The following is a 20,119-nucleotide window of genomic DNA, read 5'->3' on the forward strand; positions in this document are numbered from 1 at the left end:
ACATAAAAATAAATTTTGACAAAATTATTTCAATTAACGGGAGAATCAGCACAATGAAGCAGTGCTTAATTTGTTATAGCATGAACAAAAAAATCTATAGATAATATCTGTCTCATGCTAAAAACGAAGCAAAGAATCCTGGACATTGTTTTATTAATTAACTATTGGAAATATTGTTTGATCTAACTTTACAAATATTGCTTTGGAATTTATTTTGGTTTGGTAAGACATCTATTATTTATCTTGAAATCCTAAATCAATAAATCATGAAGTACACAAATGCATTGGAAATTAGCACTTTGATTAATTATCAATTCCTCTGCTATGTTGCTCAATGTCAAATATGGGTTATAGTGGAGCTAGTTTTTTAAATGACAAGACTATAAAATAAAGATCTAAGTCTTAATATATATTACTTATATTTAATGTTAAGCATACAAAACTGATTTCAAAGTTGTGTACTAAATATTCAGTTAATGTGAAATCCTATTATATATGTATTTTTTAAAAATATTATTTAATATCAAAAAAGCAAAACCATAAATATAAAACTAAATTTCACTGAAATAGACTATGTGGTTACTTATAAAACAAAATACAATGAATAATGCATTTCTAAAGAGCTGAATTCCTGATTTAAAACAAAAATGCAAATAAAATCAAATAAGCTTTTGTACCAAGCTGTACAAATAAAAGCAAATTTGATACTTAACCCAGAGTTCCTTTCACCCTATAGTTGATCATTATGGTGGCTATGAGCAAAGGCTTTGGTTTCAGCTGAATGAGTTTCCCCCCCATTGCATTTGTTAAAAGTCCTGACTTTAGATGACCTGCATTATCATGTGATATGGTATATAGAGATATAGGGTGTCCACCAAAAACTCATGTGTTGGACAATTCAAGAAGGTTTAGAGATGAAATGATTGGGTTATGAGAGCCTAAATTCAATCAGTGAATTAATCTACTGATAGGGATTAAATGGGTGTAACTATGTTGGTAGGGTGTGGCTGGAGGAGGTGAGTCACTGGAGGCATGCCTTAGGGGTATATATTTTGTCTTTCTTGAACAGAGCTCTCTCTCTGCTTCTTGGTGTGATATCTTAAACCACTTTCCTCCGCCATAATCTTAGTCCATGATATTCTGCCTCACCTTGAGCCCCAAGGAATGGAGGAGGCTGTCTATGGATTGAGATCTTTGTAACTATAAACCCCCAAATAAACTTTTCCTCCTCTAAATTGTTCTTGTCAGATCATTTGGTCACAGCAATAAAAAATCTGACTAAAACTTCATGTAAGTGTTTACATTTATAAAAAACAGTGTGAGTCATAGAGGTAGGATAGGTTTAACTTTCAATGCAATAATACACATCAAATATTTTACATTGTGTTTCACATATTGTAGTACTTCCAAATATATTAACTGCTGTGTTTCTATCATTTTAGCGAAGAAGAGGGGCTGCAGATGAGAATTACTTTCTGAATTCCCCAAAACTCATATAAAATGGTCTTAAGTTCTTCAAACATTGTTTTTAACAGCAGAGTTTTTTGGTTGCTCTTGTGGTGGTGCTTCTTGTTGTTGCTTTTGCTTATTTTGGGGTCTTATTTTCAGTTAGCTGCTTGAAACACTGGTCACATAACTAACTCATGCCTTAAAATTAAAAAAAAAAAAACAGAAAAAATTTTAAAAATAAAGAAAAAACACACCAGAGAACATCTAAAAAATGTCCCCTGGTATTAAATATATATCTTCAGTGTCAGTTACTGGAAGAGCAAATGGAAGTTCTGTGGTTTCAGAATTTTGAAATTTGGGAAGTCTTGTGTTTGCATTTAAATGCAAAATTCCCACCTTTTACCATTAGAAAAAAGAAAAAGAAAAAAAAGAAGAAGTCCTGAGCCTCTAAAGTTACCTTTCTGAAGAAGAAAATGCTAATGGCTGGGGACCACAAGAACTTAGCTATCTATTACTTTTAGTTCATAGGGTATGCACTTCTGGTTATTAAATATGTCAGATTAAAGAAGAAAAACTAAAGGAGCACTACATGTAAAGTATTCCATTCTAACATGATCCTCTAATAAACAAGTGCCAACCTAGTGCAGGGACATTGAAGAGGAAAAGGAAGCCACACTACAGGTACAACTCCCCTGTAAGGAAAAGAGCACTCTCTACAAAAGAGGTCATGATGGAAATCATGGTAGCAGTGGGGGTGGATGGTTTGAAGGAAATATAAATTTGTTTGAGTAAGAGGTCCTTCTTGGGGTAAGATTTATGGAATAGGCCAAGCTGCTTTCTGGAACTTCAAAGCCATATATACTGCTAGCCAAAATCTCAGAGTCATGGCAGCCTTTGCCTGAATGTGGCCCCAGGCCAAAGCTCAGGAAAGGAGAGGACAACTTGAGCCCAATCTCAGGCCTAGCACATATTCAGGACTCTGAATTGCCTGATGGACTTCTGGCCAGCTGCTAAATTTGTTGAAATTTATCTTCTCACAGTTTTCTTTTTTATTTGTATATTATTTTAAATAGCACTCATTAATAATTTTCAATTCTACTAGGCAAAATTGCCCCTCACCAAATATACCTTTTAAATATACCTTTTAAATATACCTTTTAAATCAAATATGAATCAAATTCACTGTTTTAATATTCATCCTCCTAGAGCATTAGCTACTGCTGCCCTGGATTTTTATTAGTTTTTTTTTTTTTTTTTCTGTCTCCACAGCTGGGTCATAAAATACATTCCTAAGTAAACTCAGCTAGCTATAACTCATTCTCCCTTGGACTTTTAATCCCCTTTTTTGTCTTTTAATCTCTACTATATTTTATCATTGGTTTACAACCTGAAAGCTTTTCTAAAAATACTATATGTGAAAATTTCCATGTAATGACATAATCACTGAGATATTAAAAAGAAAAAAAATACTTCAGTATAGAGGCAGAAGCTTCAAGATAAATACTGAAGTCCAAAATTAGTTAAGACCCATCACATTTATTTGGAAATAAATGGCATACTTAGTTCTACTTTTGTCATAAAAAAAGTCTACAGCACAAAAAGAAACATTTTTTTTTTCTTTTGTAAGTAACAGAAATGCCTCTAGCTATCTGAATTAATCGTGCAAGTTCTTGGTTAAATTCAACGTTCCATAAAGTATGCATGGAAATTATAGTTTAATGATATAATGTTTCTTGCTTTTCATGTGTGTGCTACTCTGAAATTTTCAAAGTGGTCAATAAAACATTATTCTATAAATGATAAATTAGTAATAAACATAAATATTTATAAACACAAATATTTATTTATTTTTAGTGAGCTTTGAAACTGATACCTAACTTTTAAAGTTGTTTTATAATATTAAAATAAAAATCACCATGAGAATGATTGCTATATTGCAGCTGTACAGCAAATCACACGTTCCAATCTTCATACAGAAACCTATGATGTGAAATGATAACTTGATCATATGTGAAGATTGGGCCATTCAACAGTGTTTGATTTCAGGAACTATAAATACAATCTACCTCTGTCAGGATTCATAATATTTATCTGCATAGAAGAATCTATTCCAAAATTTCCTGTTTTATAGAAGAAGAAACTGATGTCTCGTTAATGAATTGGGAGAATTTGGATCAGAAGGCACATGAACTAAGCCAGACATTTTTGTTTTTTATTTTGAGACAGGATCTCACTAAGTTGCAGAAGGTCTTGTAAAGTTGCCCAGGCTGGCCTCAAACTTGCTATTCTCCTATCTCAGACTCCAGGGTTACTGGTATCACACATTTGCAACATGGGGCCTAGCACTCAAGGGAATGCAAAACAATTTTGAAAGTGTGGTAAAGTCATATGTATCATCATGCCTTTGATTCTGTGTGATAATCAGTATTAATGTCACCTAGTTCTAGGTCATGTGAACTACAATAACAATCTCTAAATGTTATTCAAACATTTTTTGCTCTTAGGAAAGTATATTCTCTTTGTGGGAAATAAAAGTAGAATTGTGCACTCTTCTGTAAACTTAGCAGGGCTTAAAGTGTCAGGACTGCCAATATGCTAGTAATCAATTTTTTTGTACTATTTTGCCATTGCCCTTAAGAGTTCTCAAGACACTTTTGATTTGAAGCTGCTCCTTTGATTTCTGCAACAGACAGCAAAACAGTGCTGCTGTCACAATTATTGACAGGGTGGAACATTAAGCCTTTAGGCTAAGTCAAGGAATCTAAGGCTTCATTGAAAACTTCTAACATCAATTGATTGAAACTACTTTTTTAGCCAGACACATTTGTTCCTTTATTAACTTACACAAGAGACATGTATTAAGTACGTATTATAAACCAAGATCTATAGTATTTCTGAGATTCCAAAAGAAAGTAAAGCTGAATCAGTCTGTAGGTGACTGGTGGAAGACACAGTAGGAGAAGGATAGACAGGAACCAAGACATTCTGAACATACAGAAAGTGAGTTTCTGTAAGAGGAGCCACTGATCCAGTCTTTGAAGTAGGCAAAGAGGATATTTCTAACATCAACAACAGCATGAATCCATAGCAGAATATGGAGCAGCACTATCTCTTAGGAAACTGCTATCTTACAGAAGCAGTATAAACAAGAGTCCTTATCGAGAGATGAACCTGGAGGTGTTGGGAGAGGTAGTTCACAAGAACATCTGAGATACTGCTGAGGACAAAGTCAAATTTACATTTTTACATAAAAGACAAGTGTGATTGAATTACACAGAATTGATACTAGGTACTAAACAAGTAGCTTTGGGGTTATTAAAAATTGCAATACTATGATCTAGATGAGAAACTAATATTTTAATTAAAAATATCTGACAGGAGGGACATATTTTATCAATGATTCACTAATAATAGACTGGAATGAATTTGAACAATAAGTTCTAAAAAAAAGCCATTCTAGAATGCAATCAAGACTTATCTTAGTCTAGTTAGTGGCAATTTTGCTTCTGAAACAACTGAAAACTATGGATGTTGACCAAGGTCTAGCACCTAGCAGCTAACAGGAATGAGACTGAGAAGTTCAGCTTTAGAGTAAAAGTCTACAGCACAGAAACCTTTCCAGGTAGGGAGCTAAATGTGATTCTATATAGAAGATTAACTGATGATCGGAGAAGCAAGTAGAAAACAAAGAGGAAATGGTGTTAAGGAAATCATAAAGTGAAATAACTTGAAGAAAGATTGGGACCTCCAAATTAAATGCCTTCAAAGAGACCAGGAAACATGAGGAGCACCTTTCTCCCTTGAGAGCAAACTGAGTTGATTGGAAGCAGTACCAGAAAGCTGAAGCAGTGCTGTTTTGAGTTCTAAATGCTGAACAGATATTTGGAGTCTCAGGGGAACCAGGATTTTAATTAAGGTGAACTGTCAATGACATCACACTGTCACAGTGTAACACAAAGTTTCCAATTCTTAGCAATTCAGACTTGTTAGTCTCTAAAATTAAGCAGCCAAGTTCTAACTTTTGTTGGACAGCAGAAAAAACAAATGTCCTATAGATCAAGTTTGGAGGTGCTGACTAGGTAAATTTCAGAATGGAAAACAGAGATCAGACTGTCTTGATGTTCGCACTACAGCTATGCATGGGCCTGGTTTTGGAAACAGCAGTGATATGTTTAAAATCTTGTATCCAAAAAATAATGCTGTAGTAATAGAAAAGTTATTGTGAGAGGAGTTCTGATAGAATTCCATCTCAAATTGTACAATAAATTACTGGAAATAGAGGAAGACTCTATGCTTTCATTGCAATGCTAAAGGACTGTGACAACTGTCGTGATAAGCTTTCTCTATGTGCCAATTATTACACTTAGCAGTTTTTCATATTTTCACATGAATTAATCCATTAATGAGTTCAATGAAGACTGGACAGTTTATACTTCCATTCTGAGGTAAAAGCGGCCAATAGGGTTTAAATAACTTGCAAAATATTGTTTGTGTAGAAGTAACAGAAAATCTAACTCAAAGTCTAAAGTAGCATTATAAAAGTGGTTTCTGGTCTCAAATTATAGAAAGTGTTGATGGTTGAGCTTCAGGCAGCATTAGTAAAAAAAAAAAAAAAAAAAAAAAAAAACTTGATTTCCATTCTTGTAATTCTAGGGTTATGTCCTCTTCTGTTTGACTTTTTTCCATTCAAGTTCTTCCCAAGGTGTTCTAAAAGACTGTATCAATTTCAGACATCCACACACCTGTTTCTAGAGAAAAAATAAAGAGAACATTTTCTAGAAAGTCCCAGCACCTATCTCTTTGAGTTTTGTTGGCTTGAAATGAGTCACATATACAATCCTGAAATAATCATTGTTAAAATTTTTTTTTAAAAAATTATGTAGTTTAAACTTGAGCCTCTTGATTACACAGAAATCTACTTTTGCATGCATGGAAGAGTGGGTGATAGAAATAGTGCTAGGGTATGGACAGTTTAGGGACTGCGTTCTCTCTCTCTCTCTCTCTCTCTCTCTCTCTCTCTCGTATTTTATTGTATTTTCACTGGATATGATGGCAAGTGCCTGTAATCACAGCGATTCAGGAAACAGGCTGGAGGACTGCAAATTGGAATTCAGCTGTACTTTACTGAGACACTGTCCCAAAATTAAAAATAAATAAATAAAAATAAAGGAATGTAGCTCAGTGGTAGAGCACTTGCTTGGCAAGTGTGAGGTCTTAGATTTAATCTCTAGTACTACACATGCACTGAAGTTACATTATCATTATAATAACTTTCATAAGATCACATTTCCATTTAATTAGAGTACTTCTGAATTCAAGTATATATAGTGGGCCAATTTTATTATAGTCTACTTTTTTTTTTGTATTTTATTATATTTTAAAAATACGTCCCAAAGTCACTTTGTCTAATACATAGAAAATAAAGTTCAGATGAGAATTCAATATTAAGGGAAGGGAAGAGCTCATCACTCATGTTAGTGTTAAACTTTGTTAGCCTATAGGTGATGAAAAAAAGAAAAAAATAAATTTCTGTGTATTTATTTTATTTTACATGTATTTAAATAGCATATACTACATACACTTTTCTAGATAATAAAATTCATGATTTTTCAATTTTATATATTTTTATTTTCAAATGTTAGCTGAATAAGTGTCAGAATGTATATCATTCCATACATCCTATTATATGTCTAGAACATTTACAATGTTCTAATACAATGTACATAAGGCAAAAGTAAAAAAAAATATGATGCACCTCATGATAAATCTAATCATTGCCCAAGCATTTGAGATGCTTTTTACTTCATAGTGGTGAGGATGCAAATGGATTTAGGCAGTCTCAGAATGATAAAAAGCAAAGGACGTATTTGATGAATAGAATATTCCTATACATTGGGAATATTTTAAAGAAAAATTCTATAGAAACTGTATGTTAGATTTAATACACTTAAATTATCTATGTACTTCTGGCAAGTTTATGTACTTATTTACTAAGTACCCAAAACGCAAGTAATATAGTATGCAGAATATAAAATTTTCATGCTAAAAGTGGCATTGGCAGAATGTATGTTTATGCAATATCCTTTCTTGTATGTTGAAAGTGATATCTGTAGATACAATAGAATGTATGTTGATTGAAAAGATAAATTCATGCACCAACAAATTAATGACTACTTCAGTTGAAGTTGTGAATTAATATGACTGCAATCTACCATTGTCTTGCTACAGTCATCTGTGGTAGTATCAAAGAGAGTGATATTAGCATTGACCTTCAATTCCTGTGTTATGAAGTGCAGACAGTAGAGATACTATAATTACTTTCAGACACTGATGATATCACTCTTAACTTAATCAAATAAATAAAGCATAATTATCACAAGACACATGCAAGCAGAAGCAAGGCCTATGTGGTTCCATTGTGAAAGAAAGTGATTAGTCTTTTCTGTGTTCCAGAACCATATACACTGTGATAGAAATTATGAAGAAGAGACAATAAAGACAACTTAATCTCACCAAGGACAAAGCATAATATTTTAAACTATGTATGTAATGTACATGCACACACATATATGTTAACATATATGCATAAAAAGTTCTAATTAGTACAACCTAATTTCATTAACCCTGTCGTGGTGGCTCACACATAATTCTAGCAACCTGAGAGACTGGGGCAGGAGGATCACAAGTTTGAGGCCAATCTTGGCAACTTTTCAAGACTCTGCATCAAAATTTAAAAAGGGAGGGTGTATTTCAGTGATAAAGTATCCCTTGATTAAACCCCTAGTAATGCTAAAGGGAAAAACAAACAAACAAAAAAAGGTTTTCCACAAAAATCACGAACCAAGATAAAATAAAAAACAAAAGGTAAAAAAAAATAAATAAAATTAAGCTAGAAAATATATGACCAATTTGCCGATTAATATATAACATAATGTGTAAAGGACAGATGGTTAAGAATACGATACCAATTTATATTTGTGTGTGTGTGTGTGTGTGTATCTAATGTATACACAAGATGGAAATAACAATAAACATAAGGTGATGGACTACCAAAGTGCACTCAAAACTGCATATGAGAACTGATGAGAACGCTAGAAATCATACATTGGTCAAAATGTAAATTAGTATAGTCCTTTGTAGAACAACTTGACAATGGATATTGGCATGTTTGAATTCAAATGCCTTTAGACTGAGCTGTGCCAATGGATAAGAATTTTTCAATTGCAGAATTATTTGTGTTAGAGACAATAAACAGAAACTTCTAAAATGAGTATTCACTAAGTAAATATTAGTTAAAAATCAGAAGAATTTTTTTGTGCATTTGTAGGATGTCCCCTCAAGATTTGAGTGAGCAAAGTAATGTTTGAGAATGTATGCATAATTCTATATTTTATATAAAAGAAAGTTGAAACAGGGAATACTGGGTAATTAGGCGGTACAATAAGTTATAATGAGACAAAGATAATGACTTCTTGGAGAAGTAGGATAGGCCTAACAATGGCTTTGGAAAGCCATGCACATTCATTTTCTCTATTATCCCTTCTGTGTCTTTTGTTATCCCCAGTGAGTGTGGCTCAGTGCTCCCTGGATCCCTCAGCACATTTAATGTGACTTAGCCCTAGAATTTGTCTCTCCATGGAATAAACTTTCTTCAAAAATCCTCATAGAAGCAGAGAGCAGAATGGTGGTTCCCAAGAGCTGGGAAGAGGGGGATTGTGGAGATCTTGGTCAAAATCTCAGGGTAAATATGTTCAGGAGATGTACTGTGCAACACAGTGACTGTAATTAATAACAATGTACAGGTGGATTTACATACAATGAAAGTATTACAATTTGAAAATAATTAAATTATTGAATAATTTACTCAACATACGAAAATCACAGTTGAGCCTAAACCTGCTTTCAACATGTTAAGAACCATTATATTAGGTTAGAGTTGGGTGAAATCAACATGAACTTATTTTATAAGAAAGTGCTGAATATTTTATTTAATTCATTATATACCTATCTCCAAAAAAGTGCATTGGTTGTTTACCCTCATGGTCATATGGCTGCCTGTGGGAGCTGTTGCCTGCTGTTGATGCTTCTGAGAATACTAAGGGGGTATCCTATCTACTGTGTATCACTAGCTCAGGCAAAGAGTGTATTTCACAATTTGAAGTATGGTTTTTACTGACTATAAAATGAATGTATGCACAAATTTCATATCATTTTGAAACTAAAAAAAGTCTTAAGTTGAATTGTCATCTGTATTATATACTTGAAAATCACTAATAAAATTAGTACAAATTTTAAGGTTTTTTAACCCAAAGATTGATAAGTATGTCAAGTAATGCATATAAAAAGTAACTTAATTTAGCTACTCCATAGTGTATACAAATATTTTAAACATCACGCTGTATACAATAAGTATATAGATTTTTTTTGTTAATGAAATGAACTAGGGCTGGGACTGTAGCTCAGCAGTAGAGCTCTCGCCTAGCACAGGCGGGACCTGGGTTCGATTCTCAGCACCACATAAAAATGAAGGCACTTTGTTGTGTCCATCTACAAAAAAGATTTGATTCTCTTTCTCTTTCTCTCTCTCTCTCTCTCTCTCTCTCTCTCTCTCTCTCTCTCTCTCCCTCCCTCCTTCCTTTCTTAAAAAAAGAAATGAACTAGAAAAAAGTACAAAAATTTTACCTCATTTTATTCATTTGTCCATATAAATTATTTTTCTCAAATATTTTTCCTGATCATTATAGAAAACATTCCTCAACTTTATTCTGAATTGTAATCCACCCCTAAATTTATATGTCCAATACCAAACTATTCATGTGTATTTCAAGACACAGCATTTCAAGAGTTCTTAAGCATAAATGAAGTCATAAAGGTGGGGCCCTAAACTGAAGATCTGGTCACCTTATATGAAGATGAAGAGATGGCAGAGCTCTCACAGTTCACATGAGCACAAAGGAAGACCATGTGGACAGAGTGAGAAAGTGGCCATCTAAGGAAAGATGAAAAGTCTTACCAGAAAAAAAAAAAAATTCACAGTTTGGTCTAAGACTTCTTCCCTCCAGAAATGTGAGAACATTGCTTTCTGTTGTTTAAGTCATCCCAACCTTTAGTATTTTGTTGTTGTTGTAGTTTATCATAGTCTTATTAATGCCACATCCAAATTGGATCTCAAATGAATTCTAAATATGATCATTTAGATGTTAGGGAACACTTACTTAGTTCAGTTTCTCTCCATTGGGTTCCCCGATGCATTTTCTTTCTTCATTATTGTATAATACAACTCCATGTTCAATTTTTCTGTTGCTCTTAGTTTTATATGTATATGTTAGGGTTGGCTTTAACTCTTACTAAAAATACACTATTAAATTTGTAATGATTAGGGCAGTGTAAAGTGAACTTGAAGTGATTTGATACTCTGCCTCAAACATTTTGCACACTATCTGCAACCATTTATAAAGTAATGTTTTCTCTGTGAACTACATTCTCTCTGCACTACAGTTAGAATGTTATATTATTGTACTTGAATTTGAGGCATAGGAAATAAATTCCAGGCTGTTGTCAACATGGAAGACCCCTCCATTTTCAGTGCAAATCATTGATTAGTATATTATTTCCCTATTGCACACTAAATGCCTTCACCTCAAATCCACAATCTTTTTCTACTTCCTGGGCATTTAGTATTTAATAGTGTTAAGAACAACTGGTGTTTGAATTTAGCACTGAAGAAGGTAGTCTTGCTTAGAAGCATAAATATTCCTTAAATTTAACTGAGAATTATTTTTTTTAAAATTTTTTATAGTGTTATATGAACAGAATGCCTTTATTTTATTTTATTTTTGGGGGGCGCTAATGATCGAACTCAGTGCCTCACACACTCTAGGCAAGCACTCTGCCTCTGAGCTACAGCCCTAGCCCTCTAACTGAGAATTCTTAACGACATGAAACTTAATAAAAGAACATGAAAGTTTTGGTTTTTGTGTTAGTATAGAGAAAGGCATGGGAGAGTTGACATAGCAAGCCAGGACTCATCTATTCTGAAATTGAACAGACAGCTCTTTTTAATAATGTGCTTGAAGTAGAGAAACATGTATTCTTGCTATCATGTGACTAATAAGATTGAATGGAAAATCTCTGCTACTTCTATGCATTAATGAAGTACTCTCACTCTTTCAAGTGACAGACTTTATAAATGGTTCACACAAGATTTTAATACTAGATTTCAAGAAAAAAATTTCTTCAACATGTTTACTGGAAGTTCATATTAACATTAAAAACAGACACGTAAAAAGGAAGACAAGATTATATTTTTATTCCTCTTTGATATTGCATGTGGTATAGGTTTGGCAAACTTTTATTAAATTTATTACTACATATATCTATTTTGTTAAATATTTTTATTTGCTACTTATTAAAAAAATGTTTTAAGTTCAAATGTACCTATACAGTAGAACAATTCACACCTTTCAAACTGCAATTTCATATTTAGAATTGGGGTAATATTTAAAATTGATAGGCTTTTCTATAAAACACATGTATGGTAAAGAAATATAGGTAATGAATCTGAGGGTAAAAATTACTGTTGAGGAGAGGAAAATTTATTCTTGATAAAATGTTCATATCTACAGCATTGAGCAAAGACCAGTTTTGATGACTCCTTAAGACAGGAACATAGTGATTCACAGAAGCAAACACTAATCAATAATGAAATTTCTTGTGTGTGTGTGTGTGTGTATGTGTGTGTGTATAATCATGGTTTCATTATGATTAGTGGTATGATTAATGCAACTATTGATGGCATGGAAATGTTGGTGCTGGTGATGGAAAATACTACTCATCACTCTTAACTACTTAGCAGTATTTTCCTCCTTTCCTTCTAGAAGTTTCTTGCCCTGGGAAGGGCTGCTATAACATGTTTTTCATTTGTTGATAGAATATACCAAAGCATATTAAGCAAAAGCATTTGATATTGAATATCTACAAAAAGTTGTCATTTACTTCATAATTTTTATTTATTTGTTTATTATTGATTTATTGTTTTGTGGTACAATACCCTCAGCTCTTCTATTTTGTATTTTGAGACACAGTCTTGCTAAGAGGCAGAGATTGGTCTTGAACTTGGAATCCTCCTGCCTCAGCTTCTTACTGAGCTGGGATTTGAAGTACACTCCACTGCGCCCAGGGAAAGTTAGCATTTCTTACTCTAATCTCTAATACTTTACTTTTTAAAAAAGTAATGGTGAAGAGTGGATTCATTCTTTTAGACTTTATAAGACTTAGTTTATTCAAATTTGAAATTGGTACCAACTTGAGAGAAAGGGCTAAATAAATAACTGAATGGAAAGGGCCAACCGTGCTTTCCCCAAACACAGCAACTACTCTGAATGCCTCCAAGGGATAGAGTGCACCGTAATACTTAGGATGCACACATACACACACACACACACACACATACACACAATATATATATATATACACATCCCTGCTCAGCATATACATATGTGTGTGTGTGCATGCTTAGCAGAGATTTCTAATTAAAAGCAAAATATAATTTTTTACAAGTTATGTATGATATCTTTGATTTTTGTTTTTACCCATTTAAGAATAACAATGTCGAAGAAGACATTGGGAAGCGGTATTTAAAAAGTTCTTGAAGACTGATTTATGAATGTTCTTAAGTAGATAAGAGAAAAATACAGAAAAAATTCTCTCCAACTTCCCTTTAGTACTTAAATAATATTCTCAATTTCAAAAAAAAAAAAAAGGAGTAAAGCTACAGATAATTTGGACTGTCTTCAGTGTTTTTCAATGCCAATGAACCCTCAGTTTAATTTAGTCTTGAGACCAAGAGGTGTTCTGTAGCTATTTGACACTGCAATTAAATATGGTTTTTCAATTTTTCAAGTATTCTTTTCTAATTAAAGGCTTCCTAATGCGTGTATGCAGTTGCTGATTTGTAACTTGAAATTGCAAATCACTTAACCTCTAAAGTTCAGTAAGCCTCTAAACCTTTTAGCTTAGCTATTGATATTCTAATCATGAAATTAAAGCATCCACAGTAAGCAGATGAGCTAATGTAAGTGGTGTCCATGTTTTCTTTAGTGTAGAAATCAATAATACTATCTTGACAACTTTCAGTTCAATGATCTATCTACTGGAAATGGACTTAACTTTTAAAATAGATGTCTAAAATATGTGCTATTTGAAGTAACGCCTCTATGATTCCACATTGTTAAATTTATTTTAACTTATAAGTGAAAATATAGCAATTATATATATTAATGATATGTTGTGTTATCCTTTGATACATGTACAAATTGTGAAATGTTTAAATCAAATTAATGAATCTCCTTAAATATTTATCATTTATTTATGATGAAAACCTTAAAAATACTTTTTTCTTGCTTTTAGATGATACGTTATTGTTATCTATAGTCCCCTAGATGCAGTACCACACCAGAGCATCTTGCTCCTCCTCTTGTTACTCAGAATATTCATCAACATTTCCCCTATTCTCTACCACTCTGACTTCCCCAGCCTTTGTGAACCACCATATCACTCTCCATCTTTATAATATCAAATGTTTAGATTCCATACATGGGTGAGATCATGCAATACTTGTCTTTCTGTGCCTGGCTTATTTCATTTAACATACTGATCTATAGTTCCATCCATGTTGCCACAAGGGACAAGGTTTAATTTCTAGGGCAGATTATTATCCTCTTTGTAACACTTTTTTTTTTTTTTTAATCTCCTCATCAGTTGAACAACACTTTGGTTGTTTCCATTTCTTGGCTATTGTGAATAGTGCCACAACAAGCAGAGGAATGCAGATGACCTTCCACATTCTGATTTCATTTTCCTTAGATATATTTCTCTTGGAAGCACTGGTTCAAAAAGTAATTTTGTTATAAAATTTTTGAGGAACTTTCACACTAATTTCACAAATGGATGTACTAATATGCATTCTATCCAGCATTGAGCAAGAGTTCTGTTTTTTTTTTCCCTATCTTCACCAGCTCTTGTTAGCCTCTAAGTCTTTTTGACACTAGCCATTTGTAATAGGGTGATGTGATATCTCACTGTGGTTCTGATGTGTCATTGTATGATGTTTTGATGGTAACAGTTAAATTTTCTTCAGTGGCATAATATCTCATGACATCCATGAGAAATGCCAAATTCCAAAGGAAACAGAGTGCAGCAAATTATAGAAATGGCTTTCACCTCTGTACAGGAAGAAAGCTAGAGTCACACTGTCTTATTTTCCAGGTGCATATGTGCTCCAGGTCAAGGCCACGGATGCAGATGACCCGACTTATGGAAACAGTGCCAGAGTTGTTTACAGCATTCTTCAGGGACAACCTTATTTCTCTATTGATCCCAAGACAGGTAAATTTTTTATTAGAGAAAACATAATCACCACTCCTTCAAATATTTAAACTTTAATTAATTCTTGGCATGGAAATCGCCTATTCCAATACAGCAAAAAAGATTCTGTGAGCTTCATACTGAGCAAAGAAAATAGCATCTCACCTATCTGCTATACATAGTGACCTGTGTAAATCTAAACATTTTCACATATACTTACAATTTCTCTGGTTGTCTTATTTTAAATTTTCAAAAGTCTGTTTTTTAATTCATCTGGCTAAATAACTTTTCATTCCAGGTTTCTTGGCTGAATTAAATTACATTCCATTTTTAGGCTTATCAGTGCATGGAGTAATCCTAGATCATCTTTGCTGTCTGTATAAGTGTCAAGTGGCTGGCTAAAGCCAAGAGAGACACGTTTGTAATAAAGCAAAGGAGAGAGTGACAGACATGAAGACCATTGATTCTGTAGTCTGTGTCTTCAAAGCCATCATACTTCTAAAAAAACAAAACAAAACAAAACAAAACAAAAAAACAAAAAACCTAACCTAAATTGCAGATTTAAAGGCCAAATATAATATGGATAATGTAGAAAGGGCAGGAACATATACACATGAAAGATCTTATATCCCTCCCCTTTTTTTGTGGTGCAGGAGATTAAACCCAAGATCTCATGCATGCTAGGCAAGTAATCTACCACTGAGGAAACTCTCAGCCCCTATTTTCCCTTACATATGATGTGAGATCTCTCTTCTTCTAAGCAGTCTGTTTTTGAACTCTAAATACATTGTTATGGAGATTCATCCACTCTAACCAGTGAATGAAGAAGGTATTCCATGTCACATCATAGTTAAAGCAGAAACTCCAGGTGATAGCCATTCTATCCCCTCTTATATAGTGCAATTAAATATGTTGCAAAATAAATTGGGCACCATTAATTATGTTAGCTGAAGATAATGGGAATTGCCAACATATACTAAAATAAACTATCTTTAAAATTTGCAGATCAATTACTGTTGATGAAAAATATATTTATAAATTTTAAGACACATTATGTCTATGTATATATATTTGTATATAATTATCGATATAATCCAAATATATTTCCTAAGAGAGGTATGTGCTAAAATTTGGTATGCCAATGAGATATTTTATTAATAATTAGCCATCTACTAATGTTGCCTAGAAACAAAGCATATTGTTTTTCTACTAAATTGGAAACAAATGCAGGACCTACAGAACTTCCTGTCAATGCCCACTTCTTTCCTTTGTGATGAGGTCAATGGGGAAACAGAAGTTTTGAAGCTGAGAGTAAGATGGTGAATTTCTTCTTTGCCTAGATCCAAAAAAAGAGTTGGGTAAAGAGAACACAACTTTCCTTTAAGAATTCCTTTGAGAAGTGTTATAGTTTGGATATGAGGTATTGCTACAAAACTCCTCTGTTAATGCAGCAGTGTCCAGAGGTACAGTAATTGGATTGGGAGATCTGAAACAGTACTACTAAGTTCATCTTAGTTTAAAAGGACTAGATGGTAACTGTAAGCTGGTTGGGCATGGCTGGAGGAGACAAATGACTGGGAATGTGCCCTGCAAGGGTACATCTTCCTTTCCCCACCTCCTGCCTCCTTAGTGCAAGGAGAAGAGCAGGATTCTTTTACTACACCCTTCCCCCATGATATGCTGCCTCACCTTGGGCCCAGAGCAAGGAATTGGCCATCTATGGTCTGAGACCTCTGAAACTGTGAACCTCAAATAAATTTTCCTTTCTTTAAGGTGTTCTTGTTGAGTATTTGGGGGACAGAGATAAAAGGCTAACTAAAACAAGAAGCAATTATAAGGGGAAGAGAATCCAGAAGGTGAAAACCTCCTCTGGTTTAGACAGAGTATTGTAGATTAAAAGTCAGACCATGAAATGCTCCCAGTGAGTGTGTGATGAGGAAGTAACCTTTAGAAGGTACTTTACAGTAAATATGGCAGTGAATATAGGAAGATATATGTCAATATCATTATTAAATAAGATTTTTGATTACTGTTAACTATGGGAAATTATTTATTTTAGAAGAACAGGGAAAATTGAAGAAGAAAACAATTGAGGATGTTGTTCAATGAAGTTTATGTTGACACAAAGTTTCCAAGATATTACAGAGTTTTGGAAAATGGGCAGAATATATAAAGGATTGATGAAGGGACATCATCTAAAATGTATCCTTTCATTAGATTGGGTCATTAGTTTTTCTTCATATATACATATATATGTGATTTTCTTAGTTGTAGGTGGACAAAATACCTATATTTAATTAATTTTTTTAATGTGATGATAAGGCTCAAATCCAGTGCCTCACATGTACTAGGTGAGTACTCTACCACTGAGCTACAACCCCAGCCCCTGGGCTATTTTTTTCTTAAAGAGTTTTAAATCATATCCAAATTTACTTTTATGGATAATCTGATAAGAAATGAAAATATGAATTACTTCAGTCTCTGAGGAGCACTCCTGAGAGAAAAAGAAAGAAAAAACAGTATATAGCAACTTGTGAAGAAAGAGGGTCAGTATTAGAATACTCTCATGGGTTTGCAATTATGTACTCTATAGACTGCATGTGTTTATACACTAAGCAGGGTGGCCAATGAAAGATGAATGACTTCATGCTGTTAAGAAAAACTGTGGGTGATGTGGATATAATTAAAACCTAACTGAAAACAAGAAAAAAAAGATATACAGAGATAAACTAAATACTTGTGTTAAGAATATACTAGCTATAGTCAAATTAATACCATACAGATATGAAGTATGTGAGTCAAGACAAATGCTCTCCTTTTGAGTCTACTTGGGCAGTATTAACTTTAAATAAATTCTAATTCATTTCAAAAGTATAACACTACACCATAATATATGAATACACATTATGATTTTATAATTTCATGTTTATATTTTTGTATAATGCTTATTATTTAGAACTAAATGTGAAACAATTCTGGCATAAAGTACATAATAGATTTTTGAAGCATTGATTTTCACTGGAGACAGAAGTCTTCGTAGTAGCCATGCCTCAGACCACTAGACAGGAAAAGAGTGGATGATGAGACACTTCATTAAGAGAATGAAAACTAGTTCTTCATGCACAAAAACCATTAAGAAGACTTTTTGTCAAATTTATCACCTTGTGGTAGATAAGAATAAATCAAAAATCAAGGATAATTGCAATTTCTCAGAAATACTCTCCATTTGTTCCAGCCATATAGCTTCTTTTTATGATTCCTCTTGCTGTTATTAAATAAAATGCATGAAAAGCCAATATTATCTAAAATTTTCCACATTTGAGTGTAGAGAACAGTTTAAAACAATTCTTAAAGGAAGAGTCTCATCAAAACTTCTGGTGCATAAATACTTAGGAAGAGATAAATATTTCTATATTTTATTTATTAGACATGAGAAAATAAAATAGATGTTTGTACTGATATTTCACTTTGATAAGCCTTCCTAACATTTCTGAATAGATATGGCAAGATTTTTTTTTCTAAATATAAATACATGGCATTAATATAAATTAATTCATTGAATGAAATAAATCAAGAAAGGGTATTTTTTAAAAGTTATTTATTTGATAATTTTTGTCTTAACCAAGAAATACTTTGCTATAGGTATGTTCATATATATGCCTTAAGTTATAAATAAATAATATTCATAAAAATCCAAATGTACTTCATTGTTATACAAAATTACATATAAGAGGTTGTGAGGGGAATGGGAAAATAAACAAGGAGAGAAATGAATTACAGTAGATGGGGTAGAGAGAGAAAATGGGAGGGGAGGGGAGGGAGGATAGTAGAGGATAGGAAAGGTAGCAGAATACAACAGTTACTAATAGGGCATTATGTAAAAATGTGGATGTGTAACTGATGTGATTCTGCAATCTGTATTTGGGGTAAAAATGGGAGTTCATAACCCTCTTGAATCTAATGTATGAAATATGATATGTCAAGAGCTTTGTAATGTTTTGAACAACCAATAAGAAAAAAGAAAAAAAATCCAAATGTAAGTGCATCTATAAAACATGCATTATTTTATTATATTTAATGTTTATAAGACATTGAATTATTTATTATATCATATAATGATATATTATTATATCCTAAGCTTGTATCAGCTTATTATTTAAATTATAATGCTTAATTATACTTAATGTTTAAAGAGCAATGAAAAGCCTTTATAAGTTATAAAATATTTTTTTAAAAAGCAAAATAATGTATATTTTATCTAGTGCATGGCATCAGAATACTGCTGAACATAGTAACCTTAATAATAGAGATATTCAATTTAGAACAAAAAATATTACTCTTAATAACTGAACCTAATGCATTAATTAACGTTTAACATTTTTAATGCATTTAGTTTTTTTCCAAATGATTCCAAATAACTAGTCTGCATTAATTAACTAGTGATTTCCACATTGTATATCTACATTGTGTATCATATGGTGATGACATTTTGTACTTTTCTAAAATATCTGAGCCCTACTTGAGGAAGCTTATTGATATCAATTTCAGTATATTTGTTATTCCATAAACTTTAATTTTGTTTGTATACAGGATATAAAAAATCAATATTTTAACTTTTTAAATGCAAACTTTAACAGTATTATGTACATTTGCATTGCTATGCAACCAACAATGGACAGATATATTGTGTAAATAACAAGGTATAGATATAGATATAAAACTAGTATCCTATATCCAGAAATTTTTGACCAACTTATTTACATTAAATTTGAAACATGTGTCCTTTCTAAATTATTTTAGAATTTGTGTATGTATACATCATTTATATAATTTATACCAAAACAGTTAATGGAAAATGCATTTGCATGAGCTATTTTCTTGTTTTTTTTTTTTTGTCTGTTCTGATATTCCAGGCTGTGTGAACCTCCTTAGTTCATTGACCTTACCAAGATTTTTGCTCTTGAGTCTATCATCGTTAATTCAGATAAAATAATCTTCAAGTCTATATCCTATGTGTTCTTATGTTTTGACTAAAATTTATTTTTTTTTAGGTTTTAAAGTGTGTTGGTATTCTATAGCTCATACTAGTATTGCAGCATGGACCATACCATATGTTTTGAGCCAATACTTTATAAGACCATGCAAATCCTTATGATGTCTTGTGTCTTGAAAATTATTTTCATATTGATTCAGAATATAATTTTGTAGAACACAAATTTCTAATATCTCCATCGTTCAAGCCATTCCTTCAATATGTGTTGGCCAGAGTGAATGAATTGCCAGGAAACATTAAAACAAGGACTGG

The 20,119-nt window shown here is 32.6% G+C and overlaps 1 protein-coding gene across 2 annotated transcripts in view; it reads left to right on the forward strand.

Moving 5' to 3' along the window:
- Cdh12 (cadherin 12) overlaps window positions 1-20,119 on the forward strand; it is a 280,591-nt gene that overhangs the window by 173,725 nt on the left and 86,747 nt on the right. Inside the window, exon 3 of one of the 2 annotated variants that reach the window (XM_026393630.2) lies at window positions 14,716-14,835. The exons of the other annotated variant lie outside the window; for it this stretch is intronic. Coding sequence (XP_026249415.1) covers window positions 14,716-14,835 — 120 coding nt within the window. The remainder of the gene's footprint in view (window positions 1-14,715; window positions 14,836-20,119) is intronic. 2 annotated transcript variants of the gene reach the window in all.

The sequence above is a fragment of the Urocitellus parryii genome, chromosome 1 (genome assembly GCF_045843805.1).
Source record: "Urocitellus parryii isolate mUroPar1 chromosome 1, mUroPar1.hap1, whole genome shotgun sequence".
NCBI lineage: Eukaryota > Metazoa > Chordata > Mammalia > Rodentia > Sciuridae > Urocitellus > Urocitellus parryii.